The sequence below is a fragment of the Alternaria rosae genome, assembly GCF_020736505.1.
Source record: "Alternaria rosae strain MPI-PUGE-AT-0040 chromosome Unknown BKA58scaffold_4, whole genome shotgun sequence".
NCBI lineage: Eukaryota > Fungi > Ascomycota > Dothideomycetes > Pleosporales > Pleosporaceae > Alternaria > Alternaria rosae.
Window position 1 is genome coordinate 46,799 of NW_025763573.1, and position 23,741 is coordinate 70,539.

General features: G+C 52.6%; 9 protein-coding genes across 9 annotated transcripts; 6 read left to right on the plus strand and 3 right to left on the minus strand.

Moving 5' to 3' along the window:
• Nucleotides 1-142: 142 nt before the first annotated feature.
• BKA58DRAFT_381413 (esterase-like activity of phytase-domain-containing protein) lies at nucleotides 143-2,398 on the plus strand. The gene is made up of 3 exons (XM_046170009.1): nucleotides 143-1,035; nucleotides 1,082-2,020; nucleotides 2,069-2,398. The coding sequence occupies exons 1-3, from the start codon at nucleotides 522-524 to the stop codon at nucleotides 2,176-2,178; spliced, it is 1,563 nt and encodes a 520-aa protein (XP_046025721.1). The 5' UTR covers nucleotides 143-521; the 3' UTR covers nucleotides 2,179-2,398.
• Nucleotides 2,399-2,400: 2 nt separating this feature from the next.
• BKA58DRAFT_381416 (uncharacterized protein) lies at nucleotides 2,401-5,551 on the minus strand. The gene is made up of 2 exons (XM_046170010.1): nucleotides 5,308-5,551; nucleotides 2,401-5,261 (listed from the first exon to the last, which is right to left on the minus strand). The coding sequence occupies exons 1-2, from the start codon at nucleotides 5,501-5,503 to the stop codon at nucleotides 2,482-2,484; spliced, it is 2,976 nt and encodes a 991-aa protein (XP_046025722.1). The 5' UTR covers nucleotides 5,504-5,551; the 3' UTR covers nucleotides 2,401-2,481.
• A 725-nt stretch (nucleotides 5,552-6,276) lies between these two features.
• Nucleotides 6,277-8,399, plus strand: BKA58DRAFT_335949 (glucosidase 2 subunit beta precursor). The gene is made up of 3 exons (XM_046168250.1): nucleotides 6,277-6,491; nucleotides 6,566-7,501; nucleotides 7,556-8,399. The coding sequence occupies exons 1-3, from the start codon at nucleotides 6,386-6,388 to the stop codon at nucleotides 8,203-8,205; spliced, it is 1,692 nt and encodes a 563-aa protein (XP_046025723.1). The 5' UTR covers nucleotides 6,277-6,385; the 3' UTR covers nucleotides 8,206-8,399.
• A 22-nt stretch (nucleotides 8,400-8,421) lies between these two features.
• BKA58DRAFT_381418 (mannitol 1-phosphate dehydrogenase) lies at nucleotides 8,422-10,058 on the plus strand. Its single transcript, XM_046170011.1, has one exon. The coding sequence runs from the start codon at nucleotides 8,640-8,642 to the stop codon at nucleotides 9,990-9,992; it is 1,353 nt and encodes a 450-aa protein (XP_046025724.1). The 5' UTR covers nucleotides 8,422-8,639; the 3' UTR covers nucleotides 9,993-10,058.
• Nucleotides 10,059-10,550: 492 nt separating this feature from the next.
• Nucleotides 10,551-11,651, plus strand: BKA58DRAFT_410343 (uncharacterized protein; the record flags this gene model as incomplete). Its single annotated transcript, XM_046172211.1, has 1 exon — nucleotides 10,551-11,651. The coding sequence occupies one exon, from the start codon at nucleotides 10,551-10,553 to the stop codon at nucleotides 11,649-11,651; it is 1,101 nt and encodes a 366-aa protein (XP_046025725.1).
• A 736-nt stretch (nucleotides 11,652-12,387) lies between these two features.
• On the plus strand, nucleotides 12,388-13,529 carry BKA58DRAFT_428439 (Alpha/Beta hydrolase protein). Its single transcript, XM_046173013.1, has 2 exons — nucleotides 12,388-12,650; nucleotides 12,707-13,529. The coding sequence occupies exons 1-2, from the start codon at nucleotides 12,489-12,491 to the stop codon at nucleotides 13,421-13,423; spliced, it is 879 nt and encodes a 292-aa protein (XP_046025726.1). The 5' UTR covers nucleotides 12,388-12,488; the 3' UTR covers nucleotides 13,424-13,529.
• A 66-nt stretch (nucleotides 13,530-13,595) lies between these two features.
• On the minus strand, nucleotides 13,596-14,526 carry BKA58DRAFT_455583 (ADP-ribosylation factor 6; the record flags this gene model as incomplete). Its single annotated transcript, XM_046174561.1, has 2 exons — nucleotides 13,596-14,425; nucleotides 14,487-14,526. 2 exons carry the CDS (start codon nucleotides 14,524-14,526, stop codon nucleotides 13,803-13,805), a joined length of 663 nt encoding a protein of 220 aa, XP_046025727.1. The 3' UTR covers nucleotides 13,596-13,802.
• A 791-nt stretch (nucleotides 14,527-15,317) lies between these two features.
• Nucleotides 15,318-18,966, minus strand: BKA58DRAFT_381425 (uncharacterized protein). Its single transcript, XM_046170012.1, has 2 exons — nucleotides 18,271-18,966; nucleotides 15,318-18,221 (listed from the first exon to the last, which is right to left on the minus strand). Exons 1-2 carry the CDS (start codon nucleotides 18,653-18,655, stop codon nucleotides 15,658-15,660), a joined length of 2,949 nt encoding a protein of 982 aa, XP_046025728.1. The 5' UTR covers nucleotides 18,656-18,966; the 3' UTR covers nucleotides 15,318-15,657.
• A 696-nt stretch (nucleotides 18,967-19,662) lies between these two features.
• Nucleotides 19,663-23,297, plus strand: BKA58DRAFT_139764 (Sodium/calcium exchanger protein-domain-containing protein). The gene is made up of 3 exons (XM_046164558.1): nucleotides 19,663-19,956; nucleotides 20,013-21,799; nucleotides 21,847-23,297. The coding sequence occupies exons 1-3, from the start codon at nucleotides 19,794-19,796 to the stop codon at nucleotides 23,227-23,229; spliced, it is 3,333 nt and encodes a 1,110-aa protein (XP_046025729.1). The 5' UTR covers nucleotides 19,663-19,793; the 3' UTR covers nucleotides 23,230-23,297.
• Nucleotides 23,298-23,741: the final 444 nt, after the last annotated feature.

The following is a 23,741-nucleotide window of genomic DNA, read 5'->3' on the forward strand; positions in this document are numbered from 1 at the left end:
GACGGCTCGAGTGTGCTCTCTAAAAGCAGAGGTGTGTTGAACCAAGTACCCGCCCGCCAATGTCGTATGCCGGATTGGGGATAACGTCTGCCTCGGCACCATTTCCGGTCAGCGACTCACATCATGTTCTCGAGCAACGTGCGCATCCATCCCCATGAACCTCGCGTCATGACTGGGGAATCTGCCAGGAATCTCTAGTCCACTGCTCTCGTTGGTGTGACTTAGTGACATCCATGGCAGAGGATCTGTTCCTACATGTCGCTTCTTCGACGCCATTTGCCTGTTTACACGGCTTCCGCGAACGCCATGCCGCTATTGCATCCGTACCCTCGTCGGTCGCAGCCAAACAGACAGCGCACGTGTGGCTCTTGGTCTGAACATGCATCAAGATAGCCTCGTGTGCCTGGCTGTCGGGTCGCGTCATCGCGGGATCATCCCGGTCCTGACGGGCATGTATATAGGCTGTTGACATTCTTCAGGAAGCATCTGCTCAGGCACGCGACAGTCAACCACCCTTCGCAATGCTGTTTGTCGCTTCACTCAGCATTCTGGCGCTTTCGGCCAACCAAGTCTTTGCAGGTCCCGTTATCACCCGCGAGGATAATGCTGCCGCTGCCAATGTCACCACCTGCAATGGCAAACTTTACACCTATGAGGAGCTAGCGGGCTACGGGAAACTGGTCAGCGACGCCCGTGATAAGTTCGGCGACACCATTGGTGGTATTGGAAGTGCCATTGCATTCGAGAAGAAGTCTTGGAAGTACAAGAAAGGCTCCTACCAGGGTGTCGTTTGGGGTCTGCCCGATCGTGGCTGGAATACTCAGGGTACTCAGAACACTCAGACCCGCATCCACAAGTTCAGCGTTGTCTTCACACCTGTTGAAGCAACTCTAGAGACACCGGCCAGCCCGAACTTCCAGTTCTCTTACGTCGACACTCTGCTTCTCACTGGACCTGATGGTACGCCCTTGACTGGCCTGGATCCTACAGAAACCATCACGTACCCTGGCTTTCCAACTCTTCCTTTAGCTACATGTAAGCTTTTCATCCATGTACCAATTACCAGTGCTGATAGTTGTAGACACGGGCAACGGCTTTGGCCAGAATGGAACTGGTGGTGCTCGTGTTCCTCTCGACACTGAAGGCCTGGTACTCGGAGATGATAAGACCTTCTGGATCAGTGACGAGTACGCCGCGTACGTCTACCAGTTTGACAAGAAAGGCAAGATGATCAAGGCTGTTCGCACCCCCGAGGCTCTTGTTCCCCGCCGAAACGGAACTGAAAGCTTCAATGCGGCTTCTCCACCCATTTACGACCCTGATCTAGAGATCACACCCGAGGATCCTGACAGTGGCAGAGGCAACAACCAGGGCCTGGAAGCTCTGACCGCCAGCCCAGATGGCAAATACCTTTACACCATGCTCCAGAGTGCTACCATCCAGGACGGTGGCAGCTCTGCGAAAAAGCGTCGCAACACTCGCCTCCTCAAGTACCGTGTCAAAGAGGACAAGACCACGCTAGAGGCTGAATATGCTGTCCAGCTTCCTGTTCTGCCAACAGGGCGCGTCGCCAGTCAGTCCGAGATGCACTACATCTCCGAAACCCAATTCCTCGTCCTAGCGCGCGACTCCAACGCTGGTCATGGAGCAGAAAGCACACTGTCCATCTACCGCAACGCGGACGTAATCGACATCTCCAGAGCCACGAATGTCGCAGGTACGGCGGCCGATGGCATCAAGGGACAAATCGCAAGCAAAGATGGTGTCTTGAAGAGCAGCATCGTACCGGCTACCTACTGCCCGTGGTTGTCCTTCAACAACAACGACCAGCTCGGCAGATTTGGTCTTCACAATGGCGGCGAACAAGACGCGAGTCTACTGAACGAGAAGTGGGAGAGCTTTGCGATGTTGCCCGTTGATAAGGACGACAAGATTGGCAGGAGCGAGAGGCAAGATGAGGATGAAGGAAAGCAGTACTACCTGATCTCTTTCTCAGACAACGACTTCATCACTCAGAACGGTAAGTCATATTTCTTCGTCTTCCTACGCTCATGCTAACGTAACGCAGGATACATCAACTTCGGTCAGAACAAGTACGTGGATGCGTCTGGATACAACCTTGACAATCAGGTTTTGGTTTTCAAGGTCAAGCTTCCAAAGGGAGCGAACCCCTTGTAGATTGTCATAGATGGTTTCTATCGTCGCCGAAGCCAGTATGCGTGATGTACAATCTATTCATTTTAGATCAAATGATTTTGTGGAATTTTTACCAGTGTCGCATGCCATTCGTATTTCCGCAGTATCCGTTGACATCATAGTGTACGGTCGAAGTAGAAGTATGCGTTGTCCTTTATATTATTAATTCACTCAAAGATGATACGATGTAGGCGTCATGCAGCACTCCAACTCATGGCTTCATTGAGAGAATTTGTTCAAGAAAGTATCTACACAACCTACGTGCAACCACCACCGACTACGCCTTCATTCCGAGTCTGAGGCAGAGCTATCTTCGTCAGCAGAAGAAGACACCACAACACTATCCCAAAACTCCTTTTCACTTCCCACATCACCATCTCCAAAACCAGCCACAACGTCATCCAAACCCTCTTCGCTGACGTCATCCATGGTACGCTTGTTCGGGACGAGAGACTTGGTACAGCCTCCTCGAGAGTTGCGACTCGTGGCGGTGGAGTCGCTCCTCAAGGCACTGACAGAAGTGCTAGCGTCCTCAACTGAGTCTCTAGCCTCCTCTTTCACCTCATGTCGTTTCATCTTAGCCTCTTGCTTCCTGTCCAACTCACTGTCCACCCTCTCTACAGCGAGCCTCAAAGCTTCTTCTGCATCGTGTCCTCCGGCGAGGAGTTCGAAGTACACCTTGGCGCACATTTGGTTGTGGCTGACCGGTTCTCTCTTCGTCGCAGGGGATGTGCCCATCTTGTATGGCTTCCGAGGTTTCCATTTGGACAGTCCTGGGGCTTCTTGGCGAACAACGATACCCGACGGAAGATAGAAGTCCATCTCTTCACTTTTGCCCAGGCTAGTCCGGCCCGCTCCACATCCTGGACAAGTTTTCTTGTTGCCCGCTAGGTAGTACCGTCCGAGACCATGGTTGACGTCGCATCGCCAGGCAAGTTGCTCATCTGCTTTCTGCTTCCTCCAGTAATAACCATCGGGGATCTCCTGACCATGTTCCATAGCGTTCGAGCCACTAGCATGGGGACCAAGATTGGGCTCTGGCTCTGGCGTCGTCTCGGGTGTTGGCGCTTTAGGCGGTAGCTTTGGCTGAAGGTACTGAATCACGGCGTCGATAGCAATCTGCCGAGCCCCTTCTTCAGTAGCACCAGTACTCATGGCTTCCCAATATGCGTCCTTCGCCACAGCATTGTGACAGGGTCGGTCTGATTTGCGAAGTCGAGCAGCCTGTTTGGTAGGCTTCCAACGCATGTCTGGTACAAGTTGATGATAAAAGGACCTCAGTGGCATGTAAAAGTCCATCTCAACAGCGTGATTGTCACTGAGCGAGGTATTGCAGCCTCTACAGTTCTTGCGGTTCCCAGAGTTGTAATAGTGACCCATTGCGTGTTTGCCACGACAACGCCAAACGTACTTCTCGTCCACTGAAGTCGGCTCAAAGTAGGCGTTAGGGGGAAGGTGTTGATGTAGTTCCAAAGTCACGGATCCACTCGGATGGAGCGATGGTGACTTGTGTGCTGACGGGCCCTTTGCGATTGGCTGATCCGGCAATTGCTTGCCCGACTTGGGTGCAGTCAATTGCTGCTGGGTAGAGTAGCTCCTCATGACTTGGTGGACTACGGCGTCGTTCTTCTTCTTCCTCCTCTTTTTTGAGGGCTCTGAGGATGTCTTATCGGAATTGGAAATGCCCGACGACCCACCAATATCTCGTGGAAGGATCTGTGGAGGAGAGAAGAAAGAAGACTCGGGAGCACTCACGTCTGAGTCCACTGGGAGACATTGCGACGCATGCGAATCAGCCGTGGTGGTTTCAGTGGATAAACTTTTACTGTTCTGTTGTGATGCATCAGAACTTCCGGCTTGCTCTCGAAGTCGCTCTCTGGCTGCGATGGCTTGGAGCTTCTTCTGGTAGTCTTGTGCGATGGGACGAAGTCCCATAGACATGGCTGCAGCAACAACTTGCTTGAAGTTCTGGCATGCATAGTCGAGAGCCTGTGGTGGGTTGCCCCACTTACGTGTCAGCCGGCGCTTATGATCATTGATCAGCCTGGTTCGCCAATGATGTAACTTCTCCACGTGCTCGGCGCCGTTGTTTTGCCTGCATACGCGGGCACGGTCGCTGATTGGTACTTCAAAATCATGGGGACTGAATGGCTCTGCGTAACGAGGGAAAGGCGAATGCGATGCTTCTTCCTGTGCACGATCTGGAGATAGGGCATCTGCAGAGTCGTGATATAGCTCCGTGAGATCTGACAGTATCCGAGGTTCTTGGTGAATATCAGCCGCCCTTTCTTCATGAACGATGTCGAGTGGAGAGCTTGTAATGGTTTGAGGGTCTTGAAAATCCGAAATTGTGGCTAGTTGCGGGAAAGGAAGCCAATTGCGACGAGGTAAGGTGATTCGATTATCTCTGGCTGCTGCTCCGGGCATGTTCTGACCTCTACGCTTCTTGGATGTTGACAGCTTCACAGCACGACCGATGGGCAAAGTTGCACTGAAGTTCTCCTTTCGAAACAGTGTCTGGGATACATCGTCAAGATCTTCCAATGGACCAGCTTGGTAGCCAAGTTCGTACTCCTTGGTTGAGTATCGTACCATTGCAGGATGTGAACTGGTACGATGCCAGGACACGTTGACTCTGTCTGCTACGGGAAAGAGATTGCTAGGACCGTACTTCGAGAAAGGTTTTATGTCGAGAGTGTGTAGATCGAGGAACGGCGCGCCATCCATGCTATCTCCAGCGAGAAGGTGTACAGTGCGGCAATGACCATTCCAGATCATTTTCTTCGTGATACTGTTGACCTCATGAGATACGGACTTCATGTACTCGGCGATGCTTTGGCGGCCGCTGGTTTCATCCTCAGAACACTGGGCGAGGCGGTCGGGATGCAAGGCATGCGCTACGAACCTGTTCAGAAAGGTGGCTTCGTAAGCCTTCTGGCTAGCTTGGTAAAGCACGTAGTTCACGTAGTCCGCCTTGGAAGGTATACGACGGTTCAGATGAACACCGGCTCGAGCTCGTTGAACACGCGTAGGGTTCTGAAGGGTATCGTTGCCGTTTGAAGGAGCTACGAAATGTAAATGAACAGCCTTTACGCAGAGCAGGCTTCTTACGAGCTTCAAGTGTAAGACCACGGGGTATCCGGTGTTGGTCGTAGGTTTCCGATACGAAAAGCGAGTCTTCATCCTCGTGAGCGTCCATAATTGGGTAATGATTAAATGAACTTGGTGTAGCATCGATTGGTATTCGAGATGGAGCGCCAAAAGAGCCATCGCTCCAGTCAATTTCATCCTCGTCAGCGTAGACCATGATGTTGAAGCAGGCGAATGAAGTTATGAGCAGATGATGGATGTCGATTTTGGAAGATATGATAGGGAGATCAGAAAGAAGAGGATGGCACTTTGACAATCTCGTCGCATACACCCTGACGTGAGTTGGGCGCATATGCAAACGAAAGAGATCAGTCTAGCGTGCGACTTTCGTCATACTAGAGCATTATGTTGACGTCCAAGATTCAAAGACGAAGCAAATAGAATGCATGTGCAGCATTTGTTACAGACCGGAATATGGACGGCCGCCCATAAGCCGCGTCGTTGGTCCGATGGATGGTCGAATTTGAAGAACAGATCCACCAAATTGGTGCTTGAATGACGCGAGTGGGCGCAGATTCGGTATTGCGGTCTGGACAGGAGGGTACTGTTCGTTTGATGCCGAGATTTGCTGGTATGTCCGAGCTGAGCGTCAAACGCACTTTCGGGCGCTGCGGACATTGATCGGTGCATAGTATCAAAAGACGGTATAGTAAAGCGATGCAGTCATACCAAGCACGTGGTCCGTGTAAACGCATTACCATCGACTCAGATATTTCGTAGGGAAGTGAGTGTTTGATGTGTTTTCGTCATGTTGATCCCTCTTTAAGTCATACCCGACTGGAGGCGATGCTGACACACGTGCACAAGTCTCGGTCGTCATCGCGAAACAATTTGGCCACCGAGCCGACCGCGAGTGTATGGGGCATGGAAAGTGGCGACCTCACAGGTTGGGCGTAAGCTGCAGCACTGGAGTTGTGGAGGTGAGGGCTGGGGACAGCTTGGATGGCGGCGCACGGGCCAATGGACCCTGAAACCATGTCAATGTGGCATTTCGAGCATCTTGAAGCCTCGAGCTCCAATTGCTCTCTCCACATTCAAAATGGGAAGGAAGCACGTGTCTTCGCTAGCCTTCATACTCCCCCTATTAGCCAGCACCGCAGATGCGGCGTCAGACCCCGCCCGGCCGCGGGGTGTCGCTCCGGAGTGTAGGTTGCACATGTTACAGCTCACGGAGAGCTTCCACGTAGACGCCTGAGTCTAGCTGACAGTACATGTGCAGTTGCAAAGTACTACAAGGATGCCGAGACATTCACTTGTATCTCGAATCCGGCCATCAAGCTCGCCATTGCACGCCTGAACGACGACTACTGCGACTGCCCCGATGGCTCTGATGAGCCAGGCACTTCGGCGTGCGCCTACCTCTCGCCCCTCTCCCCACCACAGCCTCTAGGCTTCAAGGGTAAAGATGTCAACGCTACGCCTGCCCTTCCTGGCTTCTACTGCAAGAACAAGGGCCACCAGCCTAGCTACATTCCCTTCACCAATGTGAACGATGGCGCATGCGACTACGAACTATGCTGTGACGGCAGCGACGAATACGAGCGTGTGGGGGGCATCAAGTGCGAAGACAAGTGCGCGACAATTGGGAAGGAATGGCGCAAGGCGGACGAGGCGAGGCAAAAGAGCCTGACCGCTGCAAAGCAACGGCGGAAGGAGCTCATTGCCGAGGCTGGTCGCATGCGGAAGGAAGTTGAGGACCGCGTTCAGACGCTCAAGACGCAGATAGAAGGCGCGACTCTCAAGGTAGACGGGCTGACCAAGAGCCTTGCCGAGATCGAGAGGGCCGAGCGAGGCAAGGTCGTCAAGGGCGCAGGCAAGGGCGGCAAGATCACAGTACTGGCTAGTCTGGCTAAGGAAAGAATCCAAGAGCTTACCGACAACGTCAACCGCGTACGAGATGAGAGGAATGCGGCACAATCACGCGTCGAGGAGCTCGAGGCCATGTTGAAGCGCTTCAAGGAGGAGTACAACCCCAACTTCAACGACGAGGGCGTGAAGCGTGCTGTGCAGGCCTGGGAGAACTATGCTGCGCAAGAACGCCCAGGACCCAACAACGCTCTAGACCGCGACCTTGATGAGATCCTCAAGCCAGACTCGGAGAGCGCAATCAAATGGGACGAGTTCGAGACAGTCGAAGAGTCTGACGTAGAGCTCCGTAAGCAATGTTTCCATGACGCATCCAGAGCTATCTGCTAACTATCGCACGCAGTCTACAAGTTCGAGGAGTACCTTCCCGACTCCATCCGTAGCTGGGTGGACAGCAAGCTACGCGACTTGCGTGTCTCCCTCATCGAGAACGGTATCCTCGCAGACCCCACTACCGGCGATGCGCCCGAATCCAAGGCCATTACCGACGCCAAGTCACAGCTTGACTCTGCGAAGAAGGAACTCGAAGGCGACAAGTCAGAACTTACAAGGCACGAGGAGGACCTCACCAAAGACTACGGGCCAGACTCCATCTTCCGCGCACTCAGAGACCGCTGCACCTCCACTGACTCTGGCGAATACACATACGAGCACTGCTTCCTATCAAAGACCACCCAGAAGCCCAAGAAAGGCGGTGGCCACACTGGCATGGGCAATTTTGCACGCATTGAGTCTATCACCGTCGATGAAGAACTTCCTGCCAATGGTAAAGGCTTGGGCAGCGGAGAAAGGATTGCACTCAAGTACGAGAACGGCCAGCACTGCTGGAACGGCCCCAACCGAAGCACCATGGTCATTCTAGCGTGCGCCGAGAATGACGAGATATGGAAGATTGTCGAGGAAGAAAAGTGCGTCTACCGAATGGAAGTAGGTACGCCTGCAGTCTGTGGCATCGATGTGCAAAAGGCTGCGCCGGCGCACAATGAGCTGTGAAGAAACGAAGTCACGTAGAGACAGATTGGGGTGGTAGATATGACGATGTTCTGGAACATGTGTCGCTGTCTTTGCTTCCCCACATCATTTGGAGCGCGTTTAGAGTAGATAGCAACACGATTATCACCAGTTAGCGTGGAGTTAACTCGCATGCTCAATTTCCCCGCTTTCGCACCTTCTCACTTCAGTCTAATACGTCATCCACACCAGGGTCTTCTTCGGGAGAATGGTATACACCAAGCCGCCCTGAACTTAAACTCATGGGTACCAGGATATGCGGCTTAACATCAGCTTACTTTGTACACCAATCCCGCGGGTCGGGTCCGGCAGTTGATTGACAATGCTCTTCGGTTCTTAGTTAATGATATAAGACGCGGCGTTGCGACGCAGCGGCGGAAACGACGGCGCCTTGAACAAACATCAATCCTCAAAGAATGTCCGCAAACGGGTCAACTACAGCAAACTTTCAGAACCACAACGGTCTTCCAATCGCAATCATTGGTGGCGGACTTGGTGGTGCTGCGCTTGCTATCGGTCTTCTCAAACATGGGGTTAAAGTGCACATCTACGAAGCCTCTGCATCCTTCTCTGAGATAGGTGCCGGCGTTGGGTTCGGTGCTAACGCCACGACGGCCTTACACCTCATCGACCCTCGACTGCTGGAAGGCTACATGAAACATGCAACGATCAACACAGACCCTGAACGCGAAAACACCTTCAACACGGTCAGATGGGGTATGGACGAGCGACGACCCAATGGAGCGAAAGCTGGAGATCTCGCTTTCCATCAGACTGACGCCAAGAAGACACCAGATGCGCCGGCTGGATTTTGTATGCGAGGCCGTATACATCGGGCGCGTCTGCTCGACGAGATGGTCGCATTACTTCCCACAGACGTAACAAGCTTTGGCAAAAGCTTCCATAGTGTCGAGCAAGTGGGTGCAGGTATGCTCAAGATAAGCTTCGCCGACGGAACGACTTCTCTAGCCAGTGCACTCATTGGTTGCGATGGCATCAAGAGCAAGGTACGAAGCTTCGTATGTGGTCCAGATATAAAGGCGAAGTATGCTCATGAGGTCGCGATAAGGGCTATGGCGCCAGGTGAAGAGGTCAAGAAGGTGCTAGGAGCAGAAATGGCTCTGAACAGTACGTTGTACTGCGGCTATGGAGGATATTGCATCACCTACCCTGTCGACCACGGAGAGTTTATCAATATGGTCGCTATGCCACACGATCAATCCCTCACCAGCACTTGGGATCAGGATGACTGGATAGTACCCACGAGCGCGGATGAGGTCTGCGAGAAGTTTAAAGACTTCTATCCGCCACTCATCGATCTTATTGCGAGACATGCCCTACCGTCCAAATGGGCACTCCACACTCTTCAGCACGATAGGCCATACTTCAAGGGCCGTGTCTGTCTGCTGGGCGATAGCGCGCACGCCACGACTCCTCACATGGGAGCTGGAGCCGGCATGGCTATGGAAGATGCATATATTCTTAGTTGCCTAGTAGCTGCTGTCGGTCGTTCTGATAACATTGAGGCTGCCTTCAAGGCCTATGATGCTGTCAGACGACCTAGAACACAGGGATGTATTCAAAGGAGTATAGAAGCTGATCTGGCATACAACTTCATGATTGAAGGAATAGAAGATGACATGGAAAAGATCGAGCAGAAGCTCAATGAGAACTTTCGGTGGCTTTGGTATGAGGATTTGGAAGAGCAACTGCGCAGGGCGCAAAAGGTTCTCTGGGAAATAAGCGGACATGACGTTAGTCAGCTTTAGCTTGCTCGGTTTTTATGTTTGCGTAACTATTCTGAGTTCCTACAATTAATTACTTTATCTCCTTCCAAGTTACAATGGTATCTGCCGATATCTACAATAAAGTGTCGGCCTTCGCTCTTTCAGTTTGACGATCTAGACCAACGCAGCTTACGTCATAGGCCCGAAGGTTTCGGCGACACCGCCGCTCCCGCCAACAAGTTCTATCTCCTGCTACGTCCAGGTACCATCTCGCTTCCAGCGGCTACATATCTGTATGCGGACACACTTTACCACCTAAAGACTAATGATATTTAGGACGATGCCCATCAGGGTCTACACCGGCGTGGAACGCCTTGGAAAATTCTATGAGCCAAATGCCGCGCAGATGCCGAGATCGACCGAGCGCTGATTTCAAACCATCGGACAAGATGTGATTAGTATGGGGCGTATATAGCCTTTTTGATCTGTCTAAAAGTCTTGTTGCTTAAACCTCTCAGTTGCTGTCGTTTGTTTTCTTCAATAACCTCCTACATGTCCGAACTCTCAAACCTACCAAAATCAAACTCCCACAACACCAAGATGTCCGCAGACCGCCTCTTCCAGCCGCTCAAGGTGGGCGCCATGGAGCTCAAGAACCGCATTGCCATGGCACCTCTGACGCGTTTCCGTGTCAACGACGATCATGAGATCCTACCTATGGCTGCACAGTACTATGGCCAGCGTGCTTGCGTACCAGGAACTCTCCTTATCACCGAGGCTACCCTGGTCTCTAAACAATCTGGTGGTTACCCTAACGTACCCGGTATCTACACCCAGGCCCAGATCGACGCATGGAAACCAGTGACCAAGGCTGTCCACGAGAAGGGCTCGTACATCTACCTCCAGCTATGGGCCCTTGGACGTGTAGCAAACAAGGACTTTGCTGCGGCGAACGACATCACCATCAAGTCTGCCAGCGCAACATCCCTAGGCGAGGGCTACGCTACTCCCAAAGAGATGACCGTCGAAGACATCAAGCAAAGTATCTCCGACTACGCTCAAGCAGCCAAGAACGCCATCGAGGCTGGCTTCGACGGTGTAGAGATCCACGCTGCCAATGGCTACCTCATCGATCAATTCCTGCAAGATAACGTCAACAAGCGCACAGATTCCTATGGTGGCTCCGTCGAGAACCGCTCCAGGTTCTGTGTCGAGGTTACCCAGGCTGTAGTAGAGGCCGTGGGCGCCGACAAGACCGGTATCCGGTTGAGTCCGTTCTCCGAGTTCCAGGGCATGAAGATGAAGGATCCCCTTCCCCAGTTCACAGACATCATGAAGAGACTGGATGCGTTCAACCTGGCCTACCTCCACCTTGTCGAGGCCCGCGTAGCTGGTAACGCAGATGTTGAAGGTTCCGACTCCCTCGACCCCCTGCTGCCTCACTACTCTGGCAAGCTGCTCATCGCTGGTGGACTAAAGGCCGAGGACGCGAAGAAGATAGTCGAGGAGCACAAGGATCGCGATGTTGTCGCGGTATTCGGACGGTACTTCATCAGCACACCCGATCTCGTTTTCCGGATAGAGAAGGGCATTGAGCTCACTCCTTACGACCGCGATACCTTCTACGTTCCCAAGAGCGAGAAGGGATACATTGACTACCCTTTCAGCAAGGAGTGGAAGGAAGCGCACCCTAACTTGTAGAGATTGTGCAAGAAGATACCCAATAGCATTTGCGTGTTTGATAGAATAATTGGATAACCATTATGGAACACGCTTTTGTTGTGGCTGCTCTGCTCGACTTCCAAGGCTCGGTCTCATGCAATTCCGGATGTAGCCGTTGGCACGTCCCCGTACTAACGCACGCCAGCCCTCATCTTTATTGCCGTTATTGCGCAACTTGCGGGCCCTCAAAACATACGACACTTATAAACCTCCTGTCGCCAGGAACGGAAGTCGGGATGCGCAACGGCATATGAATGACATGAAGCTCCATGGCACACTGAAAATATGCAGTCAGGTGTTGGTGCCCGGTAAACACTCGCGGTAACCGTCACAACTCAGCATAACAAATGACGTCGATGCGAAAGTAGGCAATGCCACATGTTACATGCGCCGGAGCAAAGCTCGGTAGTAGGTTAATTTATTTGGCGGGAGTTCATCCGGGGTAATAACCCAAGACCCCTGATTCCCTGCGGTTACTCCACATCATTCCCCTGGTACCTAACCTCAGCTGGAACAAAAATCTCGAGCGCTTGACGAAAGCAGTAGGTACGCCGTTTCAGTCACTTGTCATTGGAGAGGCAAAGTGTTTTGAAACAACGCACGAACTTCATCCTCTCACATGCGCATAGCCGTGCCTCCTCGCTTCGGAACTTTTAGATTGACACCTTAACATCCGTTTATGTCGGCTAGTATTCACGGGGAAACAGCCTCGAAATGTTTAGCTCTGACGATGATCGTGCGATGAGTGTAGTGTGTGTATAAGAAGGGGAGGAGGGTGCAGGAAATTGTGTGTTGCAGACTCTCACGACATTCACGATGCACTTCTCCACTTCAGTACTCGGCAGCATTGCTGCGCTCTGCGCAACTGCCAATGGCGCCCTTACTCGTGTCAACGATTTCGGAGCGAACCCATCCAACCTTCAGATGAACATCTACGTTCCTGCCAAGGTTGCGGAAAAGCCTGCGATCATCCTCGCTGTACGTCTTGCCATCCCATCCATTTTGTAGAGATCATCTTTCTGACATATGAATAGTTGCACTACTGCGGTGGCACCGGAGAAGCCTACGCACAGTCCACGAAGTACAACAGCCTGGCCGAGCAGAAGGGCTTCATCAACATCTTCCCCTCCACCAAGAAAGACAACAACTGCTGGGAGGTCAACACCGCCAAGGGTCTCTCCCGTGATGCCGGCGGCGACAACCAAGGCCTAAACAACATGATCCAGTACACCATCAAGAAGTACAACGCCGACCCCGCCAAGGTCTTCGTCACTGGAAGCAGTTCCGGATGCATGATGACCAACGTCATGATGGCCACCTATCCGGACGTCATTGCCGCAGGATCATGCTACTCCGGTGTCGCCGCAGGCTGTGTTGCAGGCAGCCCCGGTGCCAGCCCCAGCACCGCAGACCCGCGATGCGCAAACGGTCAGGTCATCAAGTCGCAGGCTGAATGGGTTGCCCAGGTCAAGGCTATGTACCCTGGCTACTCTGGCACTTACCCTCGTATGGCGACTTGGCATGGAACTGCTGACTCGCTCGTCAAGATCCCTAACTTGGGCGAGCAGCTGAAGGAGTGGAGTGGCCTGCTTGGTGTTTCGTTCTCTAAGAACGAGACGAACACTCCACAGAGTGGTTACACAAAGATGGTCTATGGAGACGGAACGAAGCTTGTGGGTTACAGTGCTCTCAATGTCGGTCACACTGTGCCGGTGCACGAGGCTGAGGACCTCAAATGGTTCGGACTTTGAATGGAATGATGAGACTACGACACAATTTGTTAGTTTGAGTGTACATATTTATGAAAGTCAATGTAAATCCTCAGATAGTCTAAATATGGCTCTTCCAACTCTTGGTATTTATGCGTCGACATCATGATCATCGTGTTGCTACTGATCTGACGCGCTGGCGCAGTTTTCTGGACGCCGGCTTCTTGTTATGTTTGATTGTGTCCTTTCGCAACAGTGCGAAAAGCTGCGAGCCGAGATTCCCTGCCGCTCTTATGCTAATGCGATAGTGTTGGCGGAACGCGAAAAGACAGAGAACTAAAACGCAGCCCAGGGTAACTACATTTGACGTATTAGTAGTTTGGATAATGGGGTATATTCGTGACTTCGTGCCCACTAGCAACTACCTCATAACCGGCGGTCTTGCCTCTTTGTTGAACGCCATCCTGCTGCACAACCATTCGACCGCCTCCTGCACACCAGTCCCTGTGAGCGCACTGCAAGGAAGCACTCTGCTGTCTCTCACGTTCCCCCCCTTCTCTCCCTCAAACACTCTTCTCACAAAGCCCTCTTTAATCCTCACCACTTCAACGCAATCTTCGCGATCTTGCTTGTTCGCCAGTATCAATATCGGCACGCCACTGGCATCTTCGTTGGCCAGTACACTCTCCAAGACCAACTTGCACTCATCCAACCGCCCAATATCTTCTATGCTTGCTGCATTGTTCGCGCTCATGTCGGCTAGCGTGGCGTTGCCTACATCGCTGCTGTCTATGACGAAGACGATGGCGTGACAGCTGCTGTAGTATGATTGCCAGAGCCCGCGCAGGCTATGTTGGCCGCCGACATCCCATATCTTGAGGTAGATGGGTGGATTTGGAGGGGGTAGGGCGATGGTAGCAACGTTTTGGCCGACGGTAGGAACAGTCTTGAGATTGGGGTGCGAGGCCGTGTAGGTGCCTTTTATCTGCTCGAGGAGTGTAGTCTTGCCGGCATTGTCGAGGCCTAGCAGGAGGACAGAGTATTCTGGGATTCATTAGCCTCAGCGCGTGCCATAGACCGGAATTGGAAGTTGTACCTTCCTTACTTGTCGCATGGAGATATATCGACTTGAAGAGGTGATACATGGTTTGCGCGACGCGTTGTGTCGACGCGCGCTTCACATGGCCGGCGAGTGAGGGTCTACAGCGCGCGGTTGATGGGGAACGTGTCATACCGTCGCTATCGATAAGGGCGCCCCAGTCCCATATATTCCGACATGCGACCTTCGTCATCTCACCTACAACCTTTCCCCCACCACTTACTAAGACATTTACAAGGGCGAGCAAGGCAGTGTGAGTATTCAAAGACATAAGGCGCCAATGAAGCAACCAAAACGTTGAACCGAGGCACCTGCGAGCTCATCATCATAGCTAGCGACGCCGAGCCCCTCGCCATCACACTTCATCTTCCACTCTTGTGTGAAGATAAGAATGTTCCGTTTGTCTAGTGCCCAGTCAAATGGCCCTGGGACGGGCGTGTGGCGTCGGCCGTCAGGTAGTGGCTGTTAGCCTCACCAGCAATGAAGCAAGTGATCTAATGGGACAGATCAGGGCCATGAAGAATGCGGTGGAGAGGATCGCAGCCTGACGAAGGGCGGGTCTGGAAATGGCTCAGCTCTGAGCCACTGAATGCTGGTCCTGGACCGGGGCGGGAATAAGGTCTACGCGACACAAGATGTTTGGTGGCTCCGGAATTCACTCTCTAGACATGGAAATGCCAACCCTTTCTCCGGATGTCGACAAATCTCTGAAAGGCGTTGTTATTGTTGTTGTTGTTGTTGTTGTCTTGTAAGCTCACTCGGTCCTGCATCACTCTACTTTGCCATGCATTGAAGTTGGCACTCGGTTCCATGTTGGGACAAAGGACGTGGTAGAATAGCACGCTATGAAAGCTATAGTATCTCCTACAAGGATCAAACTAAACAGGGGTTCTGCCATCTACATCGATATGAAAACAGGAGTTAGAAAGATGCTGAGTCACTGTAGACTCTTGGTACGTATTTCTGAATTCATCGAGTTGGTGTTGCAAGCAACGGTATATATACGTAGGATAAGTATGGGGTACAGGGCCCTCGCAGCCTGCTCGCGATTGGGTGGGTTAAATGATTGTGGGGCTCGGAGCCGAAGCGCCGAGCCGCCGAGTCTATATTCCAACATTTCCGATCTTGCCAAAGGACACTTTGGTAGACTCTTGGTACGGTGCTCAATCTTTCTCCGTTAGTCGTCAACCACTTTGTAGCCCTCAGGGTTCTTTTCGACGAGCCATGTCCATGTCCAATCGTCCAAGTTCTTGGTAAGATCGATCGAGAAAGCTTTCCAATCTTCGTCCGTATCTTCAGAAGGTTTACGACAGCTTGGGTCCTGGGGATAGTTTTCCCATCGTTGCAAGAGTTTATATGTCTTCAGAAGATATTTTCCAGCAACCTGGTTGGCAGAGACAGCCCCGTCAACGGGAGACGACGTACCAGTCCCTGACTCTTTGGCGTACGAGTCGTCTTTGATGATGAGTAGTACGTTGTCCCGCGGAGTGCAATGGAATTTGTTCATAATTGTTGGATCAGCACCTCCTCTGAGAAGCGCCTGTATCTTCTGGAAGCTACCGCGGGCTTCTTTCCACTCATGAAGCTTATCCGTCGAACAAACTTTGTGCAGTGCGCGCGATAAGGTCCCGCTATTACTGTACGCGACTAGCAACATAAACACAGCGAAGCTCATCGCACTGGAGCGCTCATAGGCCCGGGCGAGGTTTTTAGGCCTTACAAGACTCCCATGTTTCAGCAGTAGATCGATACATTGTAGCCGCTGTCGTTGCTTTTCTTGAGTCTCGGTTCGATGAAGGGGTCTTTCGATAGTACGGTCCAGAAGTGTATGTCCTCTCGCGTTCTTCACATTCAGCATGCGTTGTAGGCAGGAACTGTCGCTCTCTGCATCAATCAGGTGCTGTAAATCTGAAGGGCGAGCTTCCGTAGATGCCTTCACCACCTCGGACCAGTCTCGTCCTCCATGACTACCAAAGATTTGGGCAATATGAAGGCGGGCCACCTCGCCTTCTTGCGAAATCTCCGAAAGAAGCATCGATTCGGTCAAAACTGAATCTGAGAGTTCTGGAGTGAATATACTGATGTCCAGCATGATGGTTTCCCACAAACTAGCTCTGGGATTCGAGGCTGATGGGTTGACTGCATACTTGACAGCGCAGAATAGCAATTCGAGAGGTGCAAAGCCGAGATTCTGTAACAGCTCCAGACACATGCTATCGCTAAGTGAGGAGTTCATGATAGACCGACTTATCCCTGGCGTGTGTGCCTCAGATATGACCTGTGGGTCCAGTACACAGCGCATCAGGTATGTAGAGGGTATTTTCCATGCGAGCTCGAACGTTTCTTGGAACCGAGATTGAGTTGTTACCAGGATTGCAGGATCGATAAGCGAGAGAGTTGGTTTGCGTTTGCGTCCCTGCCGGTTTAGCGGTGCTGATTCTTGGACCTCGGTACGCATCTTGAGTGCTTTTTCAGCAGGCCATAAGTGCTGCAGAATCTTCAGCACTCCTTCCTTCTCCGACGAAATTGTTGATTTGAACGCTCGATAGACGACAGCGTTGGCTTCTTCGTCTTCTTGTGGAAGACGTTCCATGATCCAACGAACAGCTTCGAGTGTACCTGTATTGCATGCAATCTCCAGCGGAGTCTCTTGAGCAAGGTTTCTCTGCAAAAGCGAGTCGTAAGTGGTAGTACCCTCAGTGGACTCGAATCGTGTTTTCATCAAGATATCGGTGTTGTTGTAGCGAGCAGCTAAATGAACGGGCCAGTTTCCGTCGTCATTAGGTTCATCCACTGGGGCTCCTTGGTCCAGACAATCGAGAATACCGTCAAGATCGTTGTATGTAAAACCATCCATGAGGTCTTGCCAGAGCTTTTTGCGCACTTCGGGGTCCATTTCCAGAGGCGGATTTAGTACCTTTTGAAGCATACTTTCGTCTATCAAGAGATGATCTGAGTAGTCCAATCCCAAACGGAAAGGCCATCTTGGCTTTGTCCAAGGCCAATGTTTCCATGCCATCCAGCCCCTTTGGGGATAGGCTCGACTGATCGATCGCCCGCTGTGTTCGGGAGTCTGTGCATCATCATTCGTGCTCTCAGCAACGAACAGCCTGTAGACTGCATATGCGACATGGCAAATGGCAAAGACCGCTATGATAGCATTGGCACTCTGTCCCCACTCGCTTGTTAAGCTGTGCCAGGACTGTCCGATAGTGTTGGTTCCACGTAGGATGTTGAATATAGATAATCCATGGAGTAGCACGAATGACCAATAGATCAAGTAGCTTGTCGCTAAGGTGGCGGGTAGTGACCTCCAAAGAGCGGTGGCTTTGACACGTGTGCTTCGTGTAGCGTTATTTTTGTTTTCAATCTTGTTCAAGCTCGACGTGAGACGGTAGGCTACCTGACATGGAAATATCGACGCAGCGATGCGGAAAGCCAAGTAAATCCAGTATGCTGTCGAATAGTGCTGGGAAAATAACTGATATGGTGTGGAGGACCCACACTGTGGCTTATCACGCTGCGTGTATGCGCTGAAAGCTATAGCCTGTACAACATACGCCACAAGCTGCGTCAGGAAACCGAAACTAACCAGCTTCCGAGCAGCAAGTACGTCCTTGTCCGAAAAGGCCATCGATATCGAAGCACTAACTGCATCAATACTGGAGAGAGCAATGACAAGCTCTTGGGTGTTCAATCCTGACATCCCCTTGGCAAGATTGATCGTGAGATAAAGCAAGTCTATGCTGTGTTAAACCCGGGATAGCCTTCATCGTTCTTCACAACTCACTTGCACACTGAGCCACGCAAAGCTCCTTGGCACCTGAGGTATGTACCGTGAAGTGACCTAGGAACAGTACCACAAGGAGTACAAGACAAGGCAGAAAAAGGCCGAGAAGGACACCGATACCCCCGACATCTGGGTTGATTTCGCTGTTTTCCTGTAAACAGGCTTCAAATCTACTGCTACCGAGTATCGGTACAAGAACCACGGCAATTGTGGCCAGTATCGAGCAGACGACTGGTCCTGCTCGAAGGAGACGAGCACGCTTCCTGGATGTAGTTTCTGCGATGATTCCGCTTCGTAGGCGTGTCTTGTCCAGGTAAACTAGCTGAATGGTGTAGATAAATGCACAAACGCTGTTGGCTATGAGGAAAATATTCAGGAGGTCCATGTTCCGACACGATTAAGACGACATAAAGTGAAGAGATACGTCAGGGGGTGGCTTCGCTGGCGGAAACCAGTCTCGAGATGTGGGAGGCCGGGAGGGCAGCCTTTGGCAGCATCTTCTAGGTTCTGGTCGAGTGTGCGGCTGAAGCTCGCGTTGGTAAGTTTCGGACTGCCCCAGATGTGGCTGCTTCTATGGCTGTAATGGCGCGTTGCGCTACTGTCACTAGAGGTGGCTAGAATCTGTGTTGCGTCTTGCTGCATACACATGGTCCCATCTTGATAAGTAGGCAGTTCCTACGACAATGTATATTTCTACCTTATATCTCCTGTCGGATGCGAGACGGATTATAGCCACCCTGAGTGGAGTCTGTAGAAGCTAATGGGAGAACTGCCCGCTCAAGGGTGGTACACGTGCCAGATGACATGCATGTGACATTCGAGCTTAGCTGAAGGCTAACCTTTGATGATATTAGTGCGAGGAGCCGCATGCAGGCGTGGATATCGAGCTGCTCTTCGGTCTAGACTGCAAAGAAACTAGCTGCCTGGGCGTTCGCGCTTTGTTCTAGCAGGAGCAGATGTCTTTTCTTATGTCGTGTGTCTTGGGAGGGTGTGGGATTGGGACGTTGGGGTGCAGGAGACTATCTTAGTACTCTACTTGTCCAGCCACAGCTCATATGACATCATGCTGGCACCGCCACGCTCAGCATTGTAGCATGCCACTAACCGCGACCGTTACTCTAGGCCCATCTTGACGTTGACATTCAGTTGCCGCGGAAGCCGTGAATTACGTGCAGCATGCCTGGGCAGTGGTTATCTTATCTGAGCAGGGTGAGACATTGGGCGCTAAAGTCATGGATCGCCGGGGAATGGGACGTCTAACAGGGTCATCTGCAGCTTTGCTCCCACCCACACGCACGCTTCAGAGGGGCACGACGAGCGCAGTAATGCGTCTTTGCCCTTGCCTAACAGCTGTCATTGTACGGCGGCAGATTCGTGAGCTGTGCGGATAGCCACGTAGTTTGAGCGTTTGAGCTGTGACCATAGCAGCTCCCCAAAACAAGGTTGAACTACAGATAGTCTGACAGCGTGCCCTGCCCTGCCCTTGCACAACTTCACAGCGCCCATCGCACAGCGACACCACCATGGAAGATCGCACGCCCGCCGCGGGTAAAGCGAAGCCGTCGCCCGACACGTCGCGCCGGAGCAGCACCTATGGCACCGGCAGCGACACGCCTACCCAGGGCGCAACCGCCACGGACTCGGCGCGCAGACGGCCGCAAGCTGCCATGCCGCCCTCTGGCTATGGTAGGCGCATCATCTGGCGGCCCCGGGAAGATATCATGATGCTAACGCTACTGTAGGCTCCATCACGTCTGGCATCGAGCGCCGCCAGCAGGCCGCCGCGGCGACGACGCCCGAGAGCTCCACCAAGCCCAAGAAGCCGCCCATGAGCCGTCGCGTCACGTCGTCGAAATGGCCGCAGAAGGGGCAGGAGTTCAGCGTCGACGATGCCGAAGAGGAGGTGGAGCTCGACCAGGCTCAGCAGGACCAACAGAAGAAGCAGCGACAGACACTGCGCCGCAAGCCCTCGACTGTCCGCCGCCGCACCGCAGCGCCGCCGCCCAACCTAGCCACCATCGACTCGACCGAAGACGACGAGGTCGAGCAGGACAACGCCGGCCCTCCGACGGGCGCCGATGCAGATGCGACGCCCTCGTCCAGCGAGGAGACGGTACAAGCAGACGAGGAGGAGAGCGGAGGCGGCGATGAAGAGGACGACCTGAGCGACACCGAGAGCTTCACGCTGCGCGACCGCCAGGATGCCATCAATGTCACCCATCCCTTCGGTATCAGGATCTGGAAGCCTGCCCTCTACAAGAAGGGCCGGTCCGTCCAGCGCAACGCTGAAGAAGACATCCACTCGTCGCCAGGCCTCTACGTCAGCCGATGGCTGCTTCTCTTCAACATCGCCTGGACTCTCATATTCGGATGGTGGCTAGCTGCTGTTGCCACGGCGGGCGGTCTGCTGTGTGCGCTCCTGGGCTTCAACGGAAGCTGCAAGGAGTACTCCCAACTGCTTTTTCACCTAGCCGGATACCTCTTCTACCCCTTTGGCAAATACGTCAAGCTCATGCAGGATGAGGCGTACATAGAAGAGGATGAGGGCGAGGGTCGCAGCATCAGCGAGTACGAGCAGTGGCAGAGCGGCGACATTGAAGAAGGACGCCTTTTCTTCGGCCCAACAACCGGCACGAGCTCCTTGATCGGCCGCCGACGCAACAGCGTAGATTCCACAGGTGGGGAGACAACAAGCCTCCTCGGTAGAGATGGACGTGCCAATGTCAACCACACCGACACGGCCAACACTAAGAGGAGGCTTTTTGGCCGTGGCAAGTGGAACCTTGGCCGCGTCGTCTTCTTCTTGTTCTTCTACGGCTTCCTCACACCCTCGCTATTCCTCGTTTCGGCTCTGTGCTGGTTCCTCGTCTTCACCATACCTATGGGTAAGACGACGCTGCTGCTGTTCGATCATCTGCGGCGTCATCCCCTGGCACTCTCGTTCCATTCTGACAACGGCAACGTGCGCCGCCCCGGAGAGTCGTCCTCGATCCTGCTCTGTACCTACCGCGCAGTCGGTATCAAGTATTGGAAGTACACTATTGACGGAACCAACATCTTCCTGATCAACCTCCTGGGCCTGGTCGCCTTCACCATCTTCGACTATTTTGTCTTGGCCGAGGCCTTGGAGATGAAGTTCTGGCTGACCGACCAGTTCTTGTTGTTCTCTCTAGCTCTGCTATCAATCATTCCACTGGCATACTTCATCGGTCAGGCCGTCGCTTCCATCTCAGCTCAATCGTCGATGGGTGTCGGCGCTACTATCAACGCCTTCTTCTCTACGGTCGTCGAAGTCTTCCTGTACTGCGTGGCCCTCAAACAAGGCAAAGCTCAACTCGTCGAGGGTAGTATCATCGGCAGTATCTTTGCAGGTATTCTGTTTCTACCCGGACTGTCCATGTGCTTTGGCGCTCTCAAGCGTAAGACTCAGCGTTTCAATGTACGATCCGCTGGTGTTACATCAACCATGCTCCTATTCGCTGTCATTGGCGCTTTCGGTCCGACGTTGTTCTACCAGATCTATGGAAGTGTAAGCATCGTCCAACTGCACGTCCATCCTGTGCTAATCAAAATCAGCATGAACTCAACTGCCACCAATGCGTGCACTCTAATCACCATGTTCCCCTTGAACGAGACTGCCGTAGATGTTACTATTCCCAAACACCGGCACTCAACGATCGCTTCTACAACGAAGCTGTAAAGCCTTACACCTGGTTTGCGGCTGCTCTGCTGTTCTTCTCCTACATCATTGGTCTTCTGTTCACCCTTCGTACTCATGCCGCAACAATTTGGACCGAGCCAGATGCGCAAGAGAAGAAGATACTCGAGATGAGCGCCAGCAGTCTCAGTCAAAGCGGTCACATGGAGTTCCCACATGCTTCTTTCGTTAGGCAAGCGACAGGACATTCCATATCTCGTGCACACATACGCGACAGCCAGCTGTATAAGCGCATGGTTAGCCAGACTTTGCAGGAAGTTGGGCTTGGACCTGAGCACACTGCATCAGATGACAGGCGGCCTGGTTCCAAATCGGATAGCAATACACCGCACATGGTACCGCCAAAAGAGAGCGACGCTGTTTCGCACCACTCTTTCCACGTTGAGGGACTTACGGATGATGCTGCAGAGTCACTTGCGCGACAAATCACTGAGATCGCGGCAACGACGACCGCTTTGGCGACGCGTGACGTTACTAGGGCCCCACGCAAGGCAGCGCAACTTGCCCATGCATCAAGCAAAGCGCACACAGAACGCCCCGTTCACACACGGATGAACACAGAAGCTGCACCCGAGGAACTTGATACAGCGACTGGGCATGCCTCTGGTGGGCACGATGCGCCGAACTGGAGCCGTCAAAAGAGTGCTGCTATCCTGCTGACTGCGACTGTCGCATATGCCATCATCGCAGAGATCCTCGTCAATACCGTTGATGGTGTTCTCGAAGGGTCCGACATTGACGAGAAGTTCCTGGGTATCACTCTCTTCGCATTGGTGCCGAACACGACTGAATTCCTCAACGCCATATCTTTTGCCATGAATGGCAACATTGCGCTATCCATGGAAATTGGTTCCGCATACGCTCTCCAAGTGTGTCTTCTCCAGATTCCGGCTTTGGTGTTTTACAGTGCCATACACACAGGTTACATCCCCGCTCAGGACGTTGCCAGCCAGACGTTCACTCTTATCTTCCCGCAATGGGACATGGTCACTGTCATCCTTTGCGTCTTCCTCTTGTCGTACATGTACGGTGAGGGTAAGAGCAACTACTTCAAGGGCTCTATTCTTATCTTGTCGTATCTTGTCGTCATTGCCGGCTTCTACCTCTCTGGATTCAATGACTTCCAGAAGATGGGCGTCGATCCGATGGATACGTTGGCACTTGGGGGATTGGTCGAGCAGCAGGTGCAGTCTATGACATTCAAGACACCTGGAAGAGGTCGCAGTGGTGTGGCATACTGAAAAACTTTATGGTGATATTGAGGTGTGAATGGGGGAGGTTAGGGGAATGTTAATGAGGGTCTGCATTGGGCAGAATTCTGCACAAAAGACACATAGCGCAGGCGTTTGAGGAAAACTATATATTGGGAATAATTGTTTATGAAAGCACAAGTAGTGGCACAATCGCCGCGTAATCGGACATGGAGATGCTCTGTTGATCTGTGAAGTATGAATTATATTGGGCTGCACGCAAGTCGAGCGGTGATCGATGATGAGCCCATGCAGCGTACAATGCTCTTCCGGGCAGCATCAGAGAAAGTATATGCATAAGCTCCTGACTAGGACTGCTTGTCGACAGAAACTTGATCAGGATGTGCTCGAACATCGTGTTTCGCATAGTCGTCTACATGAAGCCTATAGACTCCAAGACACATGAAGTCGGTCCGTGAAGGCGGCTCAGCCATGCAGGTGACGACGGCTACACACCGTTCTGCGATGGGCGTGCGAAGTCGAGATGCGCGGAGTGAGGCGGG